This window comes from Rutilus rutilus, assembly GCF_951802725.1.
Source record: "Rutilus rutilus genome assembly, chromosome: 2".
In the NCBI taxonomy this organism is placed as follows: domain Eukaryota; kingdom Metazoa; phylum Chordata; class Actinopteri; order Cypriniformes; family Leuciscidae; genus Rutilus; species Rutilus rutilus.
The window spans coordinates 49,508,520-49,530,472 of record NC_140210.1 but is presented as its reverse complement, the minus strand read 5'-3'; the positions used below and the strand labels follow the sequence as shown (position 1 = coordinate 49,530,472).

Genomic DNA, 21,953 nt, shown 5'->3' with positions numbered 1-21,953 from the left:
AAATGTTGCCTGGTCTGATGAGTCTCGGTTTCTGTTGAGACATTCAGATGGTAGAGTCAGAATTTGGCGTAAACAGAATGAGAACATGGATCCATCATGCCTTGTTACCACTGTGCAGGCTGGTGGTGGTGGTGTAATGGTGTGGGGGATGTTTTCTTGGCACTCTTTAGGCTCCTTAGTGCCATTTGGGCATCGTTTAAATGCCATGGCCTACCTGAGCATTGTTTCTGACCATGTCCATCCCTTTATGACCACCATGTACCCATCCTCTGATGGCTACTTCCAGCAGGATAATGCACCATGTCACAAAGCTCGAATCATTTCGAATTGGTTTCTTGAACATGACAATGAGTTCACTGTACTAAAATGGCCCCCACAGTCACCAGATCTCAACCCAATAGAGCATCTTTGGGATGTGGTGGAACGGGAGCTTCGTGCCCTGGATGTGCATCCCACAAATCTCCATCAACTGCAAGATGCTATCCTATCAATATGGGCCAACATTTCTAAAGAATGCTTTCAGCACCTTGTTGAATCAATGCCACGTAGAATTAAGGCAGTTCTGAAGGCGAAAGGGGGTCAAACACATTAGTATGGTGTTCCTAATAATCCTTTAGGTGAGTGTATATGATGAGCGCGTGAACACAACAGCCAATCAGAGGTGTTTACGATTCTGCTCAACAGCACTCAAAGAGTAACAATTTTAAAATTTCAGTTCCGACTTGGTACCGAAGTGGGTACTCACAGGTGTCAACTCGTCCAATGGCAAGAGTGAATGTCACGGGCGAGTGATGTCACGACCAGGAAAGGATAAAAGCACATCCGGTCTGACCGGCGTTAGCTTCTGTGCCTCAGCAAGCACTCTGTGTTACAAACGTTCTGCCATATTCATTGTTGTCTGACACGAAATCATACAGCTCAGTATCAGTTTACAAACACTGATTCAAGTTGTGTGCTTCTCCCTGCCCTCGTTATCTCACAGATGGGGATACACACGAACTTTGTGTGATGTGTTTGGGAGCGGAGCATGCTCTGTCAGCCTTCGAGGGGACTGACCGTGAGCATTGTGAGAGGTTTCTGCTTCACACTAGAGACCTGCACGGGTCCAATTTTTTAAATCCGCACCCGCCCTTACCCGCACTGCTTAAAACCGAATCCGACCCGTTTTCCGACAGCAGCACTAATTCAAATCCGCACCCGACCCGACCCGCTTAAAATAGAACCGACACCCGACCCGCACCCGAAATAAAATCAGTTTAGACAATCACATTATGGACACACTTACAAAAATGTTTATTGCCCGGTCATACAGAAGTTATTACACAACCATTAACACAAGGACAACTTCAGCCGAATCTGTCAAACGGCCGGTAGCCTACATGAAGATAGCCAACGTTACCACAAAACTCGAGTAAGTTAGCCTAATAACAGACGCGGCTACAACACTATTTTCTGCCACGCAATTTTGTCTAGCTTACATCTGACAATTTTGGGTTCAAACACGCCCTGCCAGCACACAACACATATTTAACAGTGTTAAATGTGAAAAATACTGTTCGATAGAACTGCTTACTGCGTGCTTCCTCAGCGATGAATCCACATTTGCGGCAATCCAACACGAAAATGAATGCAGCAAATCCTTTCACAATATTGTTTTCTTCAGATATCTCCAAATTTCTCCCACACAATGGACTTGATTTTTGATAACGTATTGTCGACAACTTTACAATCTCCTAGTCCTAGCTATTCTTTTCTCCAACTCTTCAGCATCCATCTCGCCGACTGCAAGCAGATCGCGCGCGCGGTTATGATGTCTTTTTTTTCAAAGTGAAAGTAGGTATAGAGACAGACTCCTGAGAGGGCGTGGGCACAAATAAACTGATGTGGATTTTAAATGATTTTATCAACATGAAAAACAGGCATATTTTTGTAAGTGTGTTCCTAAAAATATGCATATAGGCCTATATATTTTTACGTTTGCACGTGATTGTTTTAAACCCGTGTTTAAACCCGTGTTTCCTCCGTGTCCGACCCGACCCGCACCCGTATCCGACACAGTTGGATATTTCTCACCCGTTTGAGCAAAATTTGCGGGTCACCCGTCGGGTACCCGAACCCGTGCAGGTCTCTAATGAAGATACTATGGCATATAGTTTTTACTTCTTGGTATAATCTACGACAATGGGATCCAGTCAATGACCCTATTGGTTCAATACTAGAGTTCCTTCAAGATAGTTTCTCATCAGGGTTATCTCCTTCTACACTGTTTCCTTCCATAAGGTAAATGTTGCGGCCATAGCAGCCTACCACATCCCCCTGGGGGGTTTATCTATTGGGAGAGATCCTTTGATAATAAGTTTCCTTCGTGGCACCCTGAGGCTGAGACCTGCAGTTCGTACCAGAGTTCCGGCTTGGGATCTGGCACTTGTTCTAGAAGGTTTATCTGCCGCTCCTTTCGAGCCCCTTGATTCTGTTCAGAAAAGTTTCTGACCCTCAAAACTGTGTTCCTTTCAAGCCATTTCCTCACTGAAAAGAGTAGGAGATCTCCAGGCCCTATCAGTATCTCCTTTGTGCCTTGAGTTTGCACCCGGGATGGTCAAAGCGTTCCTCTATCCGAAACCAGGATATATGTACCAACGGTTCCAACCAATATACAGCGACCTATCGTTCTGCAGGCATTCTGTCCTCCTCCCTTTAAAGATCAAGACCAGGAGAAATTGAACCTCATCTGTCCAGTAAGAGCACTGGACACTTAGGTCCACAAAGCTGCCCTGTGGAGAAAGTCTGATCAGCTGCTGGTATGCTTTGGGCCCCTGCATCCAAACAGACTGTTAGCAAATGGATAGTCGAGGCTATCTCTCTTGCATATGAGGTTGTGGGCCAGCCTTCACCTTTGGCCACTAGAGCCCATTCTACTAGGGGTATGGTGGCCTCCAAGGCCCTAATTTCTGGACTGTCCCTTCAAGAAGTTTGTGATGCAGTGGGCTGGTCCTCGCTGAACTTCGTTGTCAGATTTTTTTACTTGGATACCCCTGGATCTAGAGTTCTCAAGTATGTAACCCTAGTTCCCTGAGTAGGGAATGAGACGCTCTTTGCCATACGTCCTACATTCCTGTGATCGACTTGCTTTGGCTATATCAAAGCTAACGCCGGTCAAACCGGATGTGCTTTTATCCTTTCCTGGTCGTGAAATCACCCGCCCTTGACGTTCACTCTCGCCATTGGACTAGTTGACACACGTGCTCCAGACGCAATCAAGCAGGGACGTTCCCAAAGCGTCATCGACGCAGTGTCTCGTTCCCTACTCAGGGATCTAGGGTTACAGTCGTAACCCGAGACATTTTTCAGGTAGCTTTGCAGATAGGTTTCTTCAAGCAAGGAGATGTTGCCACAGTTCGCCCACATACCGCATGGAATGACGAAAACTCAACCTGACCCAGACAGCAACATAGTGCTGGGACGATACTATGTTGCTGTCTGAGGGGTGTGGTTAATAGCATACATATCCAGGCCTCATCTGGGCCAACTATGGTGCAAATGGCTCAGTTCTGGCAGCAGCAAAGGTCATATTGGCCGTATCTGGGCCACACCCAGATGAGGCCCGGAAATGCATGTTATCTGGGTCTGTATTTAGTTTGTCTCAGTTTTTTCTGTTTCTTTTTTTCGTGAATAAATTTATAGAAACTAAAACTGTGTAATAAAGCAGCAGGTTTTTGTCATTTAATTAACAAAATGTGTTTCCTCGTAATAGAGAGAGAGAGAAAAAAAAGTATACTCACAGACAAGATGCAGAGGAACAGCATGGAAGAATCTCTTTTTGTGAATATTATGCTGTTGGGCTCAACTGGATCAGGAAAGAGCGCTTCAGGAAACACCATCATAGGAATTAGAAAAACATTTAAAGAAGATTTGTCTCCTGAGGCTGTGACCAGAACCTGTGAGTCAGCACAAACAGAGCTGGATGGACAAACAATCACAGTGATTGACACTGTAGGACTCTCTGATACATCAGTGAAGATTAAAGATGCTGAAACTCAAATAGAGAAGATGCTTACTCTTCATAGTGTTGATGTGTTTCTGCTGGTGATCAAACTGGGTGAGACATTCACAAAGGAGAGAAGGAATGTTATGCAACTGAGCCAGCTTTTTTTTGGATCAAGGCTCTTAACTCACACAATAGTGCTCTTTACTCACGGGGATCTGTTACATGAGCCAATAGAGAAATATCTGAATAAATGTGAAACACTGCGTTCAGTAGTTGATCAGTGTTCGGGAGGTTTTCATGTTTTTAACAACAAAGATGAAGATCGATCTCAGGTCACTGAGCTTCTGGAAAAGATAAAGAGTCTGCGAGAGAAGAATGGAGACAGCAGATACACAGAGCAGGATAAGACGACTCTTCTACTCAAACAACATGATGCTGCAGTATCATTATTAGCAGCAGCAGTGGCAGCAGCAGCAGTAGGAGCAACAGTAGGAACAGCAATAGTAATAGGAACAGTCGCAGGAGCAACAGTCGGAGTAGCAGTGGGAGCAACAGAAGCAGTGGCAGGAGCAAAAGCAGCAGCAGGAGCAGGATTGGCAGCTACAGTGGGAGCAGCTGCATTAACTGTTGGGAAAGCAGCAATAATGGGAGCAGCAGGAGGAGCAGCTCTGGCAGCAGCAACAGCAGTTAGTGCTGGAGTATATATGTGGTATGCTAAATAATTATCATTATAATTATTAACACCTTTTCTTATTTCTTAGATAATTTTTCCAGTGTTAAACCAAAGAGCATTTAATTAAAAAAATGTTTTGATGTGTGAATTCCATAAAATAAGGAATTTTGTTATAATCATTGGTGTTCGAGGGCTCCCCTCCTGTGGCTATTCATGATAATGCAGATAGTGTATTTTGTCCCAATTATCTTGCTGCAGTTCGGTTTCTGGCGTTTCCGCTCATTAACAGATTCATTGTGATTATAATGATTTAAAGGGATAGTTCACTTTGAAATGAAATTTTGGTATGTTTTAGCTTACCTCAAGGGCATCCAAGATGTAGGTGTCTTTTTTTCCGCAGTAGTTTCAATTTTGATATTTTTAGGTCAAACCGTTCTTGTCTCTCAGTCAGATAATGCAGGTCTGTGGTCACTGTCTCAAAGAGCATGCACAGAGTCCAAATTAAAACAATTCCCCATCGTCCAAATTAAACAATTCCCCATCGTAAGTACACATTGATGGCCTAAGACACGAAATGAGCGGTTTGTGTGAGAAAACGAACAGTATTCATATTGTTTTTACCTTTTGTACACAGCCACGTCCGAGTGATCTGAAGGCGCGGGCGCTTCCTATTGTGTGACGTGTGTGCAGACTTTGCGTTTACTTTGTAGATCTGCAGATCTTGCACTCCTCCATTTGTGAACTGCAAGTGAGCCTCCAGTGACAAGTTTAAATTGATCGGAGCAGAGACTTCAAACAGAAAGCACAAAGCCTTTCTTTAAAGTGGATTTCGTTTTGCATTAATTTGTATTTTAATTTTAATAAATGTTTCATCAACCAATTGCCTGGATTTAATACAAGAAGTAAATATAGCAGAGAGGTCTCATAAATTAACCGAAACTCATAAGGTAGTCTACTTGCCTCACAGACCTGAAAAATATATCTATACTGAAATGTCTACTTTTAAACAAACAATTCAAAACAAAAGAAAACAGACAGCTCTCTGCTTATGTAAGTTAATCCGTATGCAATGTGCATTTCTCTCTGGCGCGTTCACTACAGCGAAGATCGCCAATCAGCATCGTCAACCTCATCTTTGCAGCCGACTGTGACAAAAAAAATAACTTAACTTTTTCTCTTTCTTTCTCGGTGCCGGTGGAGACCGGCCGGCTACGCTATTACTTTATTCCGAACCGGCTTCTGAGTTGCCTCTAAAATGGCCGCCGTTACCCACAATGCACCATTCCATAACGTCTACGCCCGAGCTCTATAGATAATGCATTTAACACTTTAACACAGTTTTTGAGATTGTAATCAAATGTATTGAGTTTAGGCTACACGTGCGTCACACGAGCAAGAACTAGTTATTGTGGTCATTGTGTCTATGTCTTAAACTCACAATTATTTGTATTAAGAGTTGAGTTGAGGAAATGTGTAATTTCTATTTTTCTAGTCTTTTATGAATGTCTGCAGTAGTTTCTCTTCAGCCAACGTGATTTGTACTTATTTTTCTGTCTAAAAAGCATGTTGATTCTGTTTTAAGTGTTAACTAGTATTTAGCAATTTATGATGTTTTCCAGTTATCATCTAATGTATTGTCCTGCATTAGTACACTGTTATTAATTACAGGTATATTGTTATAGTTTTCACGTTGTACTGTTACCATGTGTTTGCATATGACCAGTTTGGCTTTATGGCTCGAGTGTCGCTGCTGTGGTCTTTTATAAATGTGTGTAGTAACAGAGAATGTCTAATAAGGGGAGAACTTCCACTCTCAGTAAACTTCCGGCTTCTGAACTGGTTGCATTTCCACTCTGGTTCCATATGAGGGCGCTCACAGGACGAGTGCAGAATGAATGGAGGTCTATGGTGCTAATACCCCTCAAAATCCACTTTTCTCAGGATATATTTTTTTTGTCTAGTATAATTTGAATGTTGTATTCGAAAGGAGATGCACAGAAATTACACATTGCTGGGTGTTAGATTTTTTAGAGTCACTTATTTGCTTTAAAAAGTATTTTAAAATGTCAAGAACATCATACGACCAGAGATACTGCTGACGACAATCTGTCAGTCACTTTGGTGCTTTTGCGCTCTACACTTTCTTTTCTCTCAAGAAATAGGACAACCCTTTGCCCACTATTAGAACAATTTATCATTGCACACCTGCAAGGCATTTTTCTCCTTTTTCAAATTTCATTTATATTTAGCACTATTGAGTGGGATATTGGTTGTTGTTGTTTTTTTTAAGGTGGCAATACTATACCATATGTATCCTGTATTTCATATGCAAGCATGTCAGCCAATCACAGCAGTGGGCGTTTACACTGAAGTCTCACAGCCAATCACAGCAGTGGGCGTTTACACTGAAGTCTCACAGCCAATCACAGCAGTGGGCGTTTACACTGAAGTCTCACAGCAGACACGCCCCTTCAAACAGCATTCAAATCAGAGGCTAAAATCAGGCTAGGAAATATGCCTTTTATTTCTAAATTATAACAACTTTTGATCTAAAAAACATACTAACATTATAAGGGCACAGAAAACATTCTAAAATAATAAAATAATTCATGCAATGGGACCTTTAAGGTGCGTGTTGCTTGAATTGAATGCAATTTAGCTGCTCCCTCCATCTAGAAAAAAAATGGAAAAATGCAAACTAAAAACAAAACACAAAAATATTTTGTCTAAAATTAAAATGTATTGGAAATAAATGTACTAACATGAGAAAAAGAGGTCTGCTTCATTTTTGGTGCTCACAAATATAGGCAACTCAAAAAATATCACTACTAACATATTCACTGATTCACTTGTGTAGCTAATATTGGCCTCATTTATATGAGGAGAAATTCAAGTTTTCCCCAGATAGATTTTGACGAAAACAGAAGCATGTAGGCTACCATAGTTTTACCTAGCCGCATTAACGCTAAACAGGAAACTCATGAATGTCCAGTACAACCAGGGGGGAAGTAAGTCGACCGGAAGTTGAAGTCGGCCGCGTGCCGCCATCTTGTCGCAGAACTTCACCTGCAGTTAGCATCCCATTGACTCCCATTCATTTTGGCGTCACTTTGACAGCGAATAACTTTACATCTGAGGCGTTTAAAGACTCCATTTGTCCATTATTTATTTCTAAAGAAACACGACAATGTATAAAATGCTCCATTACCTTGTAGCTTATGTTATGGCCCCGTAGAAGCAGTTTTTGTAAAAGTAGGCTAACGATTGCGTCATAACCACGCGACTCTCTGTCGCACAGTAGAGAGATTACCGTATGGACGGGAGGAGAAGCTCGCGGGCAATCGGGGGGACGTGGAGGCAAAATGACAATATAATTAATCAGAATACCTAGCAAAAGTTGCTCCTGCTCCAAGCTTATGGACAGCTCCTACTCACACTCTCCGTCTCTGCAAGATTCGGAAGGGAATGATTCAGATTTTTCTTGGCACAGCTACTAGAAGACAGACGGGTTGCTCACGTGGTCCGTGTAAAGCTTTGCTCGGTTTGAGTCTGTGCGTCAGGAAAGGAAGTGCTAAGAAATCGCTAAAAATGGGCTTCACTTGTCTCAATTGAGTTCCAATGGGGTCGCTGTGTCCATTTCTTTTACTGTCTATGAGTACAACCGAATATCCTAAAACTCCAACCATAACACGTCCAAAACGCGCCCGATCCCGACAAAGGCAAGAGGAAAGGTACGTTCACACTACACGCGACCAAGCGACGCGATACCATTCATTTTCAATGGGGAGCGGGCGACTTCCAGTTCCGGCGACACGCGCGGTCGCGACCGTTGGCGACTGGATGGGACGTGTCTGGCGACGCTACAAAGTTGAGAAATGTTTAACTTTATGCAAATGAAGAGCGACTTTCGCGAGCGACAACCAATAGGAGTGAAGTCAGTGGAGCAAATGTGATCCGTCCACTGATCTATATAATGACTGGATAGCTCATGACGTTCTAAACTGCCACTAGGCAGTGAAGCCACCGGAAGTGTTCGAGCGGCCATCTTACGATTCCCTACCAGCAGAGGGATCCAACGCCCGTTATACAGAGATTGGTAGCTCCGACGGCACTTTTAAGATGACCCGATGTGCAGCATACAAGTGTAAGACGACGTTCACAAAGGGATGTATAACAAGTGCCCACAGGTTGTAATTCAAGCCCTATAAGCAGTAATTTATATGCAATATTGTCGCTATGCCCGTGTTGTTTTCTCCGAGGCAAGAGCTGCTGCATCTTCAAAAATCAACGATAAAACAGTCAACAGTATCCTATAAGAAACCTCAGAGCAGCAATAATCACAATTAAGTGTCCAATAGCGACACCATTTGACAGCTTCAAAAGAGCTTCGTGCAGAGTCCGTTTACCGTTACATTAACCCATACAATTTGTATTAAGCATTTCCTGAACATGTAACTTGCTAATCAAACACTTTATATGAACAAACTACTAATCTATAAAACACAATCGGTCTTCCGACCTTTTAATATTGTGTGAATTGATGTTGATATGCGCGAGGGAGAGAGAGCAATACAGCGCTTGTGTTGTTTGAAGGCGCTGAGAGTGCGCGCGCGCGGCCGTGGCTCTCTGTGCTTGTATGCGCTCTGTCCACTGATCTAAATAATTCGTTGTTACGACGACTTGTTCCCTCGTTTTAATAAATCGTGGACACGTTTAACTAATTCCCTCCCTTATTTAACGAATTACAACGTGGCCACAATATAATAAAACGAGGGAACAAATTAGTATTGTGCTGAGGTATTATTAATTCGGACGTGGCTACGAAACAATATTCACATGAATATTCACCAATTCAAAAAAATATAGGTCTTTAGCATTCACTATTTAATTAATAGTATCAAACTGTTTTTCTTACCTGTGAAGATAGCTTTTCAGTGAAGGCCGACTAGTGTTCTCGTACAGCTTTTAATTCCTTTTGCAAAGAAATTGCCGTTTTTTAATAAGCTGGAAAAATATTCGACTTTAAACAAATACCCATTTAAATGCTAAGGGTGTTTGCGTTGTAAAAATGTGCAGGGAGACTTTAGATTTTAAAACGGTGTCTCGTTAGGCAATGTTTTTTCAGTCAAATCATAAAATTTCCTATTGATTCAATAGAACAGCATGAGCTCACTAGGGAATACCAATATGGCGGCGCGGTGGCTTCACTGTTCATGACGTCATGAGCTATCCAGTCATTCTATATAGATCAGTGCAGAGCCATAGAGAGAAAGAGTTGCGACACTCCCATAGACCTCCGTTGTAAATAATGGCGGCGCTTTTAACCGCCTACTTCCGGGATTTGAAGAGCGGAATAGTTCTAAACACCGTCATTTTGGCGTTGGACACCATTCACTTACATTGCTGCGCGTCGAGTTGTTCCAGAGTTAAGTTGCTGAAATATCGACCTCTTTTGAATTGTCAACTGTCTATGTTGGATCAGAGGCCCTTTGCGATGCTTATACTGGTCTTCATTTGTATATGCACATTGCACAGCGTAATTATTTATATTTTATGTTGGTTGTTTCAACCAATTTTCAAGCACTGCCTGCTAGCTAGTGCGACTTCGTCAGCTGTGACAGTAAGAGTTCAGTAATGAATCACTACCACCTTTATAGCAACTTTTATTTAATTAAATTTTTTGGGATATACTAACTTTTCATTATGTTTTATTGTCTTGAGTGAAGCGGCTTGTGAGAACAATGCTGGACCTCTAGGATTGTTATGGGATCACCAGTCCTGTCTGTTTCATGGATCACCTGCCCCTGGTTTTTGTTTTTCTTGTTCACACACACCCACACAAGCACACATTTTTGTTGTCTGTCATTGTTTAATAAAAAATATTTAAGCGAACTCTGAACGGACCGCCACGGCAGACCTCTTTGCGTGATCACGAAGGTAGGCTAATGGCTGAATCAAAAATTATAAGCAAAATCACGGGAATCAATAGCCTAACAGCCCAGTTGTGCTAAAATAAATATCATGAGACGTCCATCATCAGATGAATGATATGGAAAAGTTAAGTTAGAGCCGCTAAAGCCAGTGCTACTACCCATGCGAACATGAACACTTAAGCTTTTCCCTCCAAAAATATAGCCTAAAACTTATCTCCAAATGCAAAACTGACATTAACAAAATGCAATAATGCAATAACAGCTGAAAAAGTACTTGGGTGTGTGTTTTATTTTATATTTACCGTTCAATAATGCAATCGCTGCTGTCTGTCCCATAGAAGAGCATGACAGCCAGCGTATGTTTTAGAACTATTGGGGCTTACATGAACCACGTGACAGCCATAGCGGCGACATCAAAGAGTGTCGCAACTCTTTCTCTCTATGGCTCTGGATCAGTGGATCCGTCACTCTTCAGTGCAGCGTCTGACCGAGGCAAGATGAATGAGAAGTTTATTTTAGCAGTCAGAAACTGTCCAATAGTTTATGATATGTCTCTGTGTACATACGGTGGTACTCGCCGTGCTGACTCCGAGCCCGAATAGTTTCGTGAACTCAGAAAGACCAGTATTTGCCCATTTTCTGCAGTTAAATAGCCGCGATAGCACAGGGCACTCGCTGTTTCTCATTCATCTTTAATATTATGCATTTTATGTACTGATCCCATTTATATTTAGACTTTTCCTTCCAAAATGTTAGCTTGTAGCGGCAAGAAAACAGATTTGTTGTCTACAACACGTAACATCCATGAATGTCACTCACAAACATTACCTAGGCAACCAGAAGTGAGAACGCCCACTAACGACCTCATCGCCAGCCACTGGCGACATGCAGCGATAAAGTCGCTTGTAGTGTGAACGGGGCTGAAGGCTACACGAAATGTCCTTAGCTCCTTTTGCAGAAATAACCAGTCATTGTCAGAGGTAACCATTCATTTGAACAAATCAGACTTTCAGTTTCACTTTAGTGCGTCACGACTCCTGATCAAGCCTGCTTGTTAACTTCAGGAAGTGAAGAGAAACCTGGTGGAGCTCATCGTGATTCTTCAGGTCAGTAGATGTTAGATGGACTACTATAGGGTCTCCAGTCATGTAGCTATTGTGTTCATATTGGTCATAGTTTTATATGACGCTCCAAGATGTGTTGAGTTTTGTGTATTATGTTGACAAGTGTAGTGTTGGTGATCGGAGCGATTATCTACGCACGTCATACCAAGTGTGCCTAAACACACTGTCAAAAACAAGCACTGGAAGTTATTTAAATGAGATTAACATCACATCATGAAAAATTGCTATGGTAAAATAATCTTATGAAATGCAAGTGACTGTACTGTGATCTGCCTGTAACGTATTGTTGAGAAGTGTGTTAGTGTAGGCGCGTTAGGAGCTCAAAAATAAAAGTAGGCTGTAAACACTACTTTTACTAATGCAAATAATGAAATTTAGGCCTGCTTTGATCTGACAAGCCAGTGAAAGTAATGGACTTTGACGTTATTTTGACGGCTGCAGACCACTTGCCATATTGGCGCTCGTGCTTAAGTTTTTGACCCAGAGGAGTGAGGACAGGTTGTCCTTCTGCTTATTTTCTTTCTAATCGATTAAAGATTAACTAGTTTAAAGATTAACTAAATGCACATGAACGCCACCACACAGTCATATAACCACTGCTAACTGGAGATTTTAATAAATTTTGATGAACTTGCTTGCTTTTATTTCTAAAATTCAGTCTTTAATTATTTTTCCCCCAAATATGGGCAAATATATTAGGGGTGTAACTGTACAAACATGACGGTTCGGTTCGTACCTCGGTATTGAAGTATTCGGTACAGCAGGGGGGAGAAAACTAAACACAAAATTACTTATTGTTTCTTTTTCTTTTAAAATAAACTGTTATTTATTTATTTTATTTTTTACAAATATGTATGTGTTTAAATAAATTATATTATAAAATAAAAAATTTCATTACTATAATATTAAAGGTACCAATTAACAACAGAGCTCAAATTATTAAATTGCTGATATTTATTTTTAGATATAATAATCAACACAAAAAAACAAAACAAAAAAAAAACATGTAAATTGCACACAAGGCAGGTTTTCCATCAACTTCTAAATATAATTATAAAGTTAATTTTCTACTCCAATTCATTTTTATCATTTACACAGTGGCTGTCATAACTTGTAGTCATGACAAATTTATTTAAACATACATTAAATAATCAAAACATTACTAACAGGTTAAAAATATATATTAAATATGCTTATACAGTGCATATATGAAATGCTTCTCTCTAGAGTTCATTTCTCTAGCGAACTAACCTGCCGTCGACACTAAATGCCTGCAGTAATTGTATTGCTATACGTGAGATATTATTCTCAAGCTGTTTTATTGATATCTTTCTGCAGTTGAGACACTGGTTGAGAGATCGATCATGTCTCTTCTTCTTCTTTTTCTGCGCTATTTACTGGTATCAAACAGTGTTGCAATGCCGCGCATCCCCTTCTGGATTGGAGTTTGGATCGCCTGTAACGCAATGTATTCGTTGTGTGACTGCATGCACCGAGCCGTGACGTCCTTATACTGTACGTTTGGGACGAATACATGTACCCAGGGGTGCTGCAAAGACCCCGCATTTTGAGGGGGCCCCTGAGGTTTAATAATTGAAACAATCAGAAAATGTTAATATAAACACCAGGCAACATCTCTGCATCCCCCTCTAGTTAAGCTGGCTATGCTTTTACCGCCTCGCCTCAGCCGACTTAATCAAACTGGTGCAGCGCTTATTCACAGTACTGTAGATAATGCATGATTTGATTTGTTAAACATGGAGGACTTCTCTGTCTGGCATGGCCGCTCACTCTAACCTTTAACTTAGATAAATGTGCGCTATTATTAGGTTCATCTCAAAGTGTTTGTGCGGAGTGTGGAAGCTGAAGAATAGCGCACTTTACTGCATGATATGGAGGCGCCGGCGTCATCACAAATTTGAACCGGAACTCAGCAAATACTTGCCTAAAGGTCCTTTCACACTGGACGCGATTTTGACGCACGAATAATTCGCGCGATGGTTTTATTTTTTGATCAGCTGTTTGTGTAATGAGTGTTTCCACACCGAACGCGAATGTGCTGCCGCGAAAAAACGACTTTTAGTTTTTTCTCTTCGATGTCGATTTTTTTTTACTTTTGCGGCGACAGAAAAGGCTTCAGCCAATCACAAACTACAAGGACAACGATTTGAAAGACAATGTGTGGCGTAGCATTGCCAACCAACTCGGTTATCACGACTGTGAGTATGTTGTGTGATAGTTTATTCGTTGTATAGTCCTGTGCTGTGTAGGCTAGCAGGCTAAATTACATTTGGGATAGAAAGCTAACACTATTATCGTCAAAGACAGAGACAGAGACCGTGTTTACTTTGAACATGTAACAAAATGAAGTGAGACTATTTAGGGCTGCTTTTAGTATACTATACATTCTTTGTGTGATATCTACAGTTTCTAGTCGAATGATTTTAACTTGTTACTTCGTGTGTTACATGTAGCTGCTAATGTTTATTGACATTACAAAACGCACTGTGTTTAGTTGAAGACGCAAAAAAACTGTGGGAAAACCTCAGGGACACCGATGTGAGAAAAAGGAGAGAGGAAAAGGAAACTACAAGTGTACATTAGCATACTCCCCTTCAGACTCTCTGTTCTGTAAGATTGGCTGCACCCAAAACCTTCTTTTCTGTCTTTTAAAGAAAATGAAAAGCTCGTCTTCACTGGATGATGATGATGATGATGATGAAGTGTCCATGTTTTCTCAGCTGTCGGCGAGAAAGTTTGGGAATGTTGAAGCTCTGAACGTCGCAAATTCGCGTCGCGGCTGATGTGAATGGTTTTGACGCGAACTATACGCACACAAACTATTCGCTTTTTCGTTTCGCTTTTTCGTTACGCATCCGGTGTGAAAGGGCCTTTACTGACATAAATAGAAAAAAGCTTGAAATGTCTACTTTTAAACGCACCAATTCAAATCAAAACAAATACTCTCTGTTCATGTAATCCCTCTATAGGCGCGTTCACTACGAATATGGCGAGTCAGGATCGTCAACTGCATATATGCAGCTGAAACACTAGTTATTAATAAACAATTAAAATGTCATATCATATTTTTTTTCTGACACATTTATAATCATTACTTTTGCTGGTGCTTTTTGGCAAGCTTTATGCATGCGCTTGTATGTCGTATAATTATGTCTAGGTAACAAAGAGATGTTAACAAAAAAATATTTTAGAAGGGCCTCATTAATTAATTTTGCCTGGGGCCCGACCTTAATGTAGGCTCACCTCTGCATGTACCGTCACACCCCTTATAAATATATATATATATATACACTGTTAGACCGTACCAGGTTTATTTACAGTAAAATATATACCTGTTTTATAACTTAGTTTATTACTGTTAAAATACATTTTGTGGGTGTGTCTTTTTATCTTACACTGTTAACCCTTTCAACCCCACAGGAAAATCCACACTACAAAGAGTAAAAAGTAACATTGAGACAGTGTTGCAGTGAGATAATTAAGGGAATATGTAAGTGATTGTTGAGCATTAGTGATGAACACCTGCTGTTAACAAGCAAAATCACTGAAGGAAAGAGGAACACAAGAACAGAAAATAGAGAAACACAAGACCTACAACTGACTTCCAGCCATTACACATTACTACACTTATTATTAACCAGTCTGACTTTATTTCTGTCATACATCTACAGAAGTTGTTATTGAGATGTTTAATTGAAAATGTTTGGTTTGAAGTTACCATTATAGAGATCAGTGCTTGCTTTAGTTGGGTTGCTGACCCTTGACTTTTTAACATCAGTTTTTCTCTTGCTTGAACTGTGTTTTTGCAAACCACACTTGTGCATACACACCTTCTGTGTATCCAGTTTGTTAAATTGATTATGATGAGAAAAATCCTCCTTTAGGCTGTTTATTCACTAATCTCATTCAGAGTTAAATTCTGTATCAAAAGTGTTACATTACCACTGCTGTTGAAACTACAGATGGCTTACACTTACAATGACAATTTTCTTTAACACCTCATGCACAACCAAAGAAACATAGCTACACTGTCTTGCAGAAACACAGAGATATAAAAAATCAGCACATGTCTCTCAACAATGGTGGCAATTTTTTTTTTTATTCATGCAGCAGTGCATGCTGGGAGTTTTATACTATCCTGGAACCCAGCATGCATTGCAACATGAAACTTTTGATTGTTGAGATTCATGTGCTGATTGTTGATGTCTGTTTGTGTCTAAATCAAGCAGGAGTTTGAAGTGTATTAATGCACTATATTATTTCTATGTCTTTCACAATAAATAATTAACAGAAGCATTGCTGGATTTCATGTTGTAGATTCACAGATATATGATTAACAAATGTTAAATACCCATAAATTCAAAGCTTATACATAGGAAGAGATCAGTGAATCAGACGTGTCCAGGATGATCACGGCATCATCACAACAGCCTAAAATACCTGATCATATTCCTCTTGACTTTTTCTTGGCATAACAAATGTGTTTTATAAACTCACCGTTAAAACAGCCAGAGAGAAATTTGCAATAAAAAGTCAAGAGCCCAACTAAAGCAAATACTGATCAACAACTAAGTATCTGTTAATTCTCAACAATAACTTTTATACATGTATGAAAGAAATTATGTTAAACTGGTTTGTAAACTGGTTTCACACTCAGTGTTGCTGGAAGTCAGTTGTAGTTCTTGTGTTTCTCTTTTTTCTGTTCTTGTTTCTCTGTCCTTCAGTGATTCTGCTTATCAGGTGTTCATCAGTGTCTCAATTCACTCACTTCTTTTCATTCACTCTGTCAAGGGGACTATATTAGTGAACTAATGTAGGGAATAGTGAATGAGGGTATTTTTGTTTTCTACGGTATATTACTGTTTTAATGGAAAATGGTATGATATTGTCAGAAATTGGTCTTTTTTACAGCAAGGTTTAACGGTATATATATATATATATATATATATATATTAATAAATAGCGACTAACGTTTCGACGCTCATGCGTCTGAAGAGACTCTGAAGAAGACGCATGAGCGTCGAAACGTTAGTCGCTATTTATTAATAAATTATTAAAAACGTTGTGTGCTCCGGTTCTGTTTCCGTGGTCCTAGATAGACCTTGGGTTTCCTCTCTTGAACATTGTGTCCTGTTCCGTGAGCACCAACCAGGCTGAAGCGCAAGTGACTTCTTTCTATAATATATATATATATATACACTGTTAACCCTTGCTGTAAAAAATGCCAATTTCTGACAATATCATACCATTTTCCATTAAAACAGTAATATACCGTAGAAAACAAAAATACCCTCATTATACCCTCATATATATAGCTATATATATATAAATACAAAAATACCCTCATATATATATCAGTGTTTCCCACACATAGACTAATTCGTGGCGGTGCGCCACAGAATCAACACAGGCCGCCACATATTGCGTTTCGTTATAAAAAACAAAAAAACTAAAAATACGCTATTTAAAACACGCAGCGTATTCATTCAGCTGCATTTCCTTTCCCTGCTCTCCCTCCGTCTCTCTGTCACTCACGCGTCTCTCTCACAAGCGATTTTTTTTTTTTGTCTCGCCAAGACCTTATTTGATCGGTGAGTGATGTAGATGACTGATAGGGCGCATATTACTGAAAGAACGAGCAGAGAGAGAGGCCCGGTCGTGCACGCGCACCCTCACCGTCTTCAAACTGTCTTGCTCTCTCTCGCTCCCTCGCGCACATTAATCAAAATCAATTGAGAATTGACACGATGGTAAAAGATCGGAAGACCGAAGCATTCACATGAAGCATTTTTTTTCCTGAATTACTGCTGGGTGTTGTGCTAAAAAAAAAAATGACATTGCCTTATCTTCTCTGAAAAGCGTTCCGTCCATTCAGCTGACATGAAAAACACTTTCAATAAACAAAACAAAACCTATCCAATGATGAAATGTTTTCTGTGTTGACAAATCTTGTGCGATGTCCTAACTGCCGGGATAATCACACAATGCGTACAAGTCCGTTAATGACACGTCCGATTCGCGAACTAATGACTCCTTTGAACTGATTCAACCAAAACAATCTTTTAGTTTAGACCAGGGGTGGGCAAACTTTTTGGCTCAAGGGCCACACTGGGTTTTAAAATTTGACAGAGGGCCGGCCCAGTAGCAGATTATGAAACACGATCTCATGAAAGTGCGTATCTATACCACAAATTTTATTTCTCGTGCCATTTATACGCTATATATATATATAAAAAATACTATGGAAGTCAATGGGGTCCATCAACTGTTTGGTTACTGACATTTTTCAAAATATATTCTTTTGTGTTCAGCAGAAAAAAGAAATTCATACAGGTTTGAAACAACTTGAGGGTGAGTAAATGATGACCGAATTTAAATTTTTGGGCGAACTATCCCTTTAAGTGCGTATCATATGCACGCGAAAACTGCGTTTCATAAGAACTACAAATACAATTCGTCGTATTCGCACTTTCATGAGATCGGGCTGAGCAAACACATTTACGCTGTGGCAACGTCTGCGCGAAATTCAACAACTGAGAGACGACATTCTGACAATACATTTTTTTATGCTAGATATCCCCCATTTAGCATGTTATGTTTTGAGGTAAATTTTTTATTAGATGTTTGATAATTATAGCCTATACTTTTTAAATATTGTTTATCCTTATTATTATTTAATGGGCCTAACCGTAAATTAGAAACAAAACACCTAAGTGTACACTTAGAAGAGTAAAAATGACAGAAGGTTACGTTAATTCAACTTTATTAAAACTGCATGGCAATCAATTTGCACTTCCAAAAGTCATACATTTGTGGAAAAAACCCGAAATAAACGAATATACAAATTTATTTTAAGTATAATAAAATAAAACATAAAAAGCAAAGGCAGATCAGAACATTTAATAAACAAAACCGGGTTCTGTAGCCTACATGGCAGATAGGGGAGCGTAACGTACTTTAGTCGAAAGCCGGGCGATAAAGGAGGATACATCCACAAATCCAGAGTAGCAAAACTAAATAGCAGAAAAATCAAAGGAAAAACTAAACATGTGTGCAAGCGGTTACCAAACATTTTTTTCTCTGTGAGTTTTCAAAAAAAGAAAAAAACATTAACGTGCACCGAGTCTATGCGATGTCTAATGCAATGTCTGTTTGGTTTCCATGGTGACACGTCTAGCTTGTTACGTGACACACCGCAGCCACAACAGCGCTGAATGAATGATGATCTGCTTTTATGTCATTTTTCCTTTTTTACATTTGTTAGCTATGGCATGAAATATCTGATATTCCGATTGTCAAATATATGCAACACAATATATATATATATATATATATATATATATATATATATATATATATATATATAACGCAAAGTATTGCAAGAAAAAGGCTAAATGAATGCGATCTTTAGACAATTTTTTAAATACTCGACGGGCCGGATTAAACAGCCTAACGGGCCGTAGTTTGCCCACCCCTGGTTTAGACTGTTTGCGGTAAATGCAGTTGGGTTCTCGAGGTCAAAACTCTAAATAAGCTGTGAATCAAATAAACTTACTATAAATAATGTTGTCATTTTTTTACTCTTACACTGAATTTTTGGATTTTGTGAAGGTGTGAATCATTTTTGATTAATATTTAATATAATTAAGTTCTGTGTATATATATATATATATATATATATATATATATATATACTTAAGCTGTGTAAAAGGCAGCAGGTTTAATTAATTTAATTAACAAAATATGTTTCCTCGTAATAGAGAGAGAGAGATGGAGAGGAAAAAATCTGTTCCACTCACAGACAAGATGCGGAGACACAGCATGGATGAACCTCCTATTATGAGTATTATGCTGTTGGGCTCGACTGGATCAGGAAAGAGTGCTTCAGGAAACACCATCATAGGTGTTAGAGAAACATTTAAAGAAGATTTGTCTCCTGAGTCTGTGACCAGAACCTGTGAATCAGCACAAACAGAGCTGGATGGACAAACAATCACAGTGATCGACACTGTAGGACTCTCTGATACATCAGTGAACATCACAGACGCTCAGACTCAAATAGAGCAGATACTACAGAGTACGTGCGATGGTGTTGATGTGTTTCTGCTGGTGTTCAAACTGAGTGAGGCTTTCACAGAGAACAGTAAAGTTGTGAAATGGATCCAGAAAATGTTTGGAGCAAAGTTCTCAAATCACACAATACTGCTCTTTACTCACGGAGATCAGTTACATGAGCCAATAGAAGATTTTCTGGGTAAATGTGAAACACTGCGGTCAGTAGTTGATCAGTGTTCAGGAGGTTTTCATGTTTTTAACAACAAAGATGAAGATCGATCTCAGGTCACTGAGCTTCTGGAAAAGATTGAGTCACTGAGGATGAAGAATGCATACAAGAGATACACAGAACAGGACTATAAGGAGACTCAGAATGCTCTTCTACTCAAGAAATGTGCAGCAGTAGGAGGAGGATTAGGAGCAGCAGTAGCAGTAGGAGGAGCAATGGGAGGATATGTAGGAGTAGGTGGAGCAGCAGCAGGAGGAGGAGCAGCAGGAGCAGGAGTAATGGCATCTATGATGGGAACTGCAGTAACTGTTGGGAAAGCAGCATTAATAGGAGCAGCAGGAGGTGCAGCTCTGGCAGCAGCAGCAGTGGGTGCTGGAGTCTATTTTTTGGCAAGAAAATATAGCTCTAAAGACAAAGATAAAAGTAAATAAAAGACTGTATCTTTACAAAACATGTATATAACATTCTATAACAGAAATGATAGATTGCCTTCAGTTAATTCACATCTGCACGATATGTGGCGCTGACCGAGAATACATTTTGCCTTGTGTGTATCTCGTATGTTTCCCATTTGGCATTCTTTATTAATATAAAAAAACACTTAAAACTTTCACAACAATGCAACCACTAACTTGTTAGTGGGCAATATCACTTTTTATTCAGTCACATTTATCTCCTTATAGGGTTGAGAAGGGCGTAAGGGTTGAGAAGGGGTTGTGTGTGGGCATAATACTGTATGTTGTGATCATAGTGTGTGTGTGTGTGTGTGTGTGTGTGTGTGTGTGTGTGTGTGTGTGTGTGTGTGTGTGTGTGTGTGTGTGTGTGTGTGTGTGTGTGTGTGTGTGTGTGTGTGTGTGTGTGTGTGTGCCAGTGAGGGCCACTTTATGTGTGAAAGTATATGTTATATGCTCTTGAACAATGTCTGACGTTTTATGTTTGATATGTCACATTACTCAATAATGTTGATATTTTATTCTGTGCTGTATTTATTTGTACTTGGGGACTGCAGATGCAAATTAGCCTAAGGCTAACTCTGGTGTAATGCATCAAATGTTTACATTTATGTTTTTAATTACACATGGTCCCTTTTAAATAAAAATCAATCAATCAATCAATCAATCAATTATTAGAAAAATATCCCGAGCCGCATAAAAAACACACACAGAACATATATCTCCGTATTCATATATTTATTTGGCTTCATGTTTCATCTGTATGTTTCTCTCAGCTCTAGAGCGAATGAGCTCTGACTCATAACAGACACACACAGAAGAAAACAGCGCTCGCTCTTCAGATCGCATAATTCAATAGAAATGATAATCTCTATAAAGAACATGTGAGAATAAATCTGTTCTCAGACACCAATGATTAAAATAACTCAACATCCATTCTCTTCTCTCTTCCGGAATACTTTTCTTCTGTTTTTACAAAACAGCGCCACCACTCTCACACTTTCTAAAACGTGTAATGTAAAAAAACTCTTAACGTGCCTTTATGTACTAAGCATCAATAATTTTCTTTAACGATTTTCTATGGGAGGAAACCGCTTAACCTGTAATTAAACGCATTGTGTTCATCTTCTGGGCTCATCTGCTTTTCTGTACACAGTTTACTTTATTAGTATGATGTTTACTGAGTTTGGTCTTTTGCATAGAACAGAAAATCATGTGCAGACGTTGCTATCTCTGTGCTGTTAACTTTCAGAACCTGTACAAATGATATCAACTGGTTTTTCTTGAACGTGCTGGTGATTCTGTGCTCTGAGTTTGAGGATTTTTTATATAAAAAAAATTCATTTTAAGATTGTAAACCTGACATCTGTTTTTTGTTGTCCTTTTATTTTTAAAATTTAGTTTTTCACATGATTTGCCTTTTGTTATAATAAATTAAAAAATAATAAAGTTGTAGGGAATACGACTCTGGGTAAATATGA

At 39.6% G+C, this 21,953-nt stretch overlaps 2 protein-coding genes across 2 annotated transcripts in view; both read left to right on the top strand.

The window, feature by feature from the left end:
* The window catches only part of cldn31 (claudin 31), a 239,388-nt gene that overhangs the window by 20,250 nt on the left and 197,185 nt on the right, over positions 1–21,953 (top strand). The window lies entirely within an intron of this gene.
* LOC311283723 (GTPase IMAP family member 9-like) lies at positions 10,308–21,917 on the top strand. The gene is made up of 2 exons (XM_084398367.1): positions 10,308–11,697; positions 19,499–21,917. The coding sequence occupies exon 2, from the start codon at positions 19,507–19,509 to the stop codon at positions 20,449–20,451; it is 945 nt and encodes a 314-aa protein (XP_084254493.1). The 5' UTR covers positions 10,308–11,697; positions 19,499–19,506; the 3' UTR covers positions 20,452–21,917.

Excerpts from the sequence above, each read along its gene's own strand:
- LOC311283723 (XM_084398367.1), top strand. The coding sequence starts at position 19,507 with ATGGAGAGGAAAAAATCTGTTCCACTCACAGACAAGATGCGGAGACAC.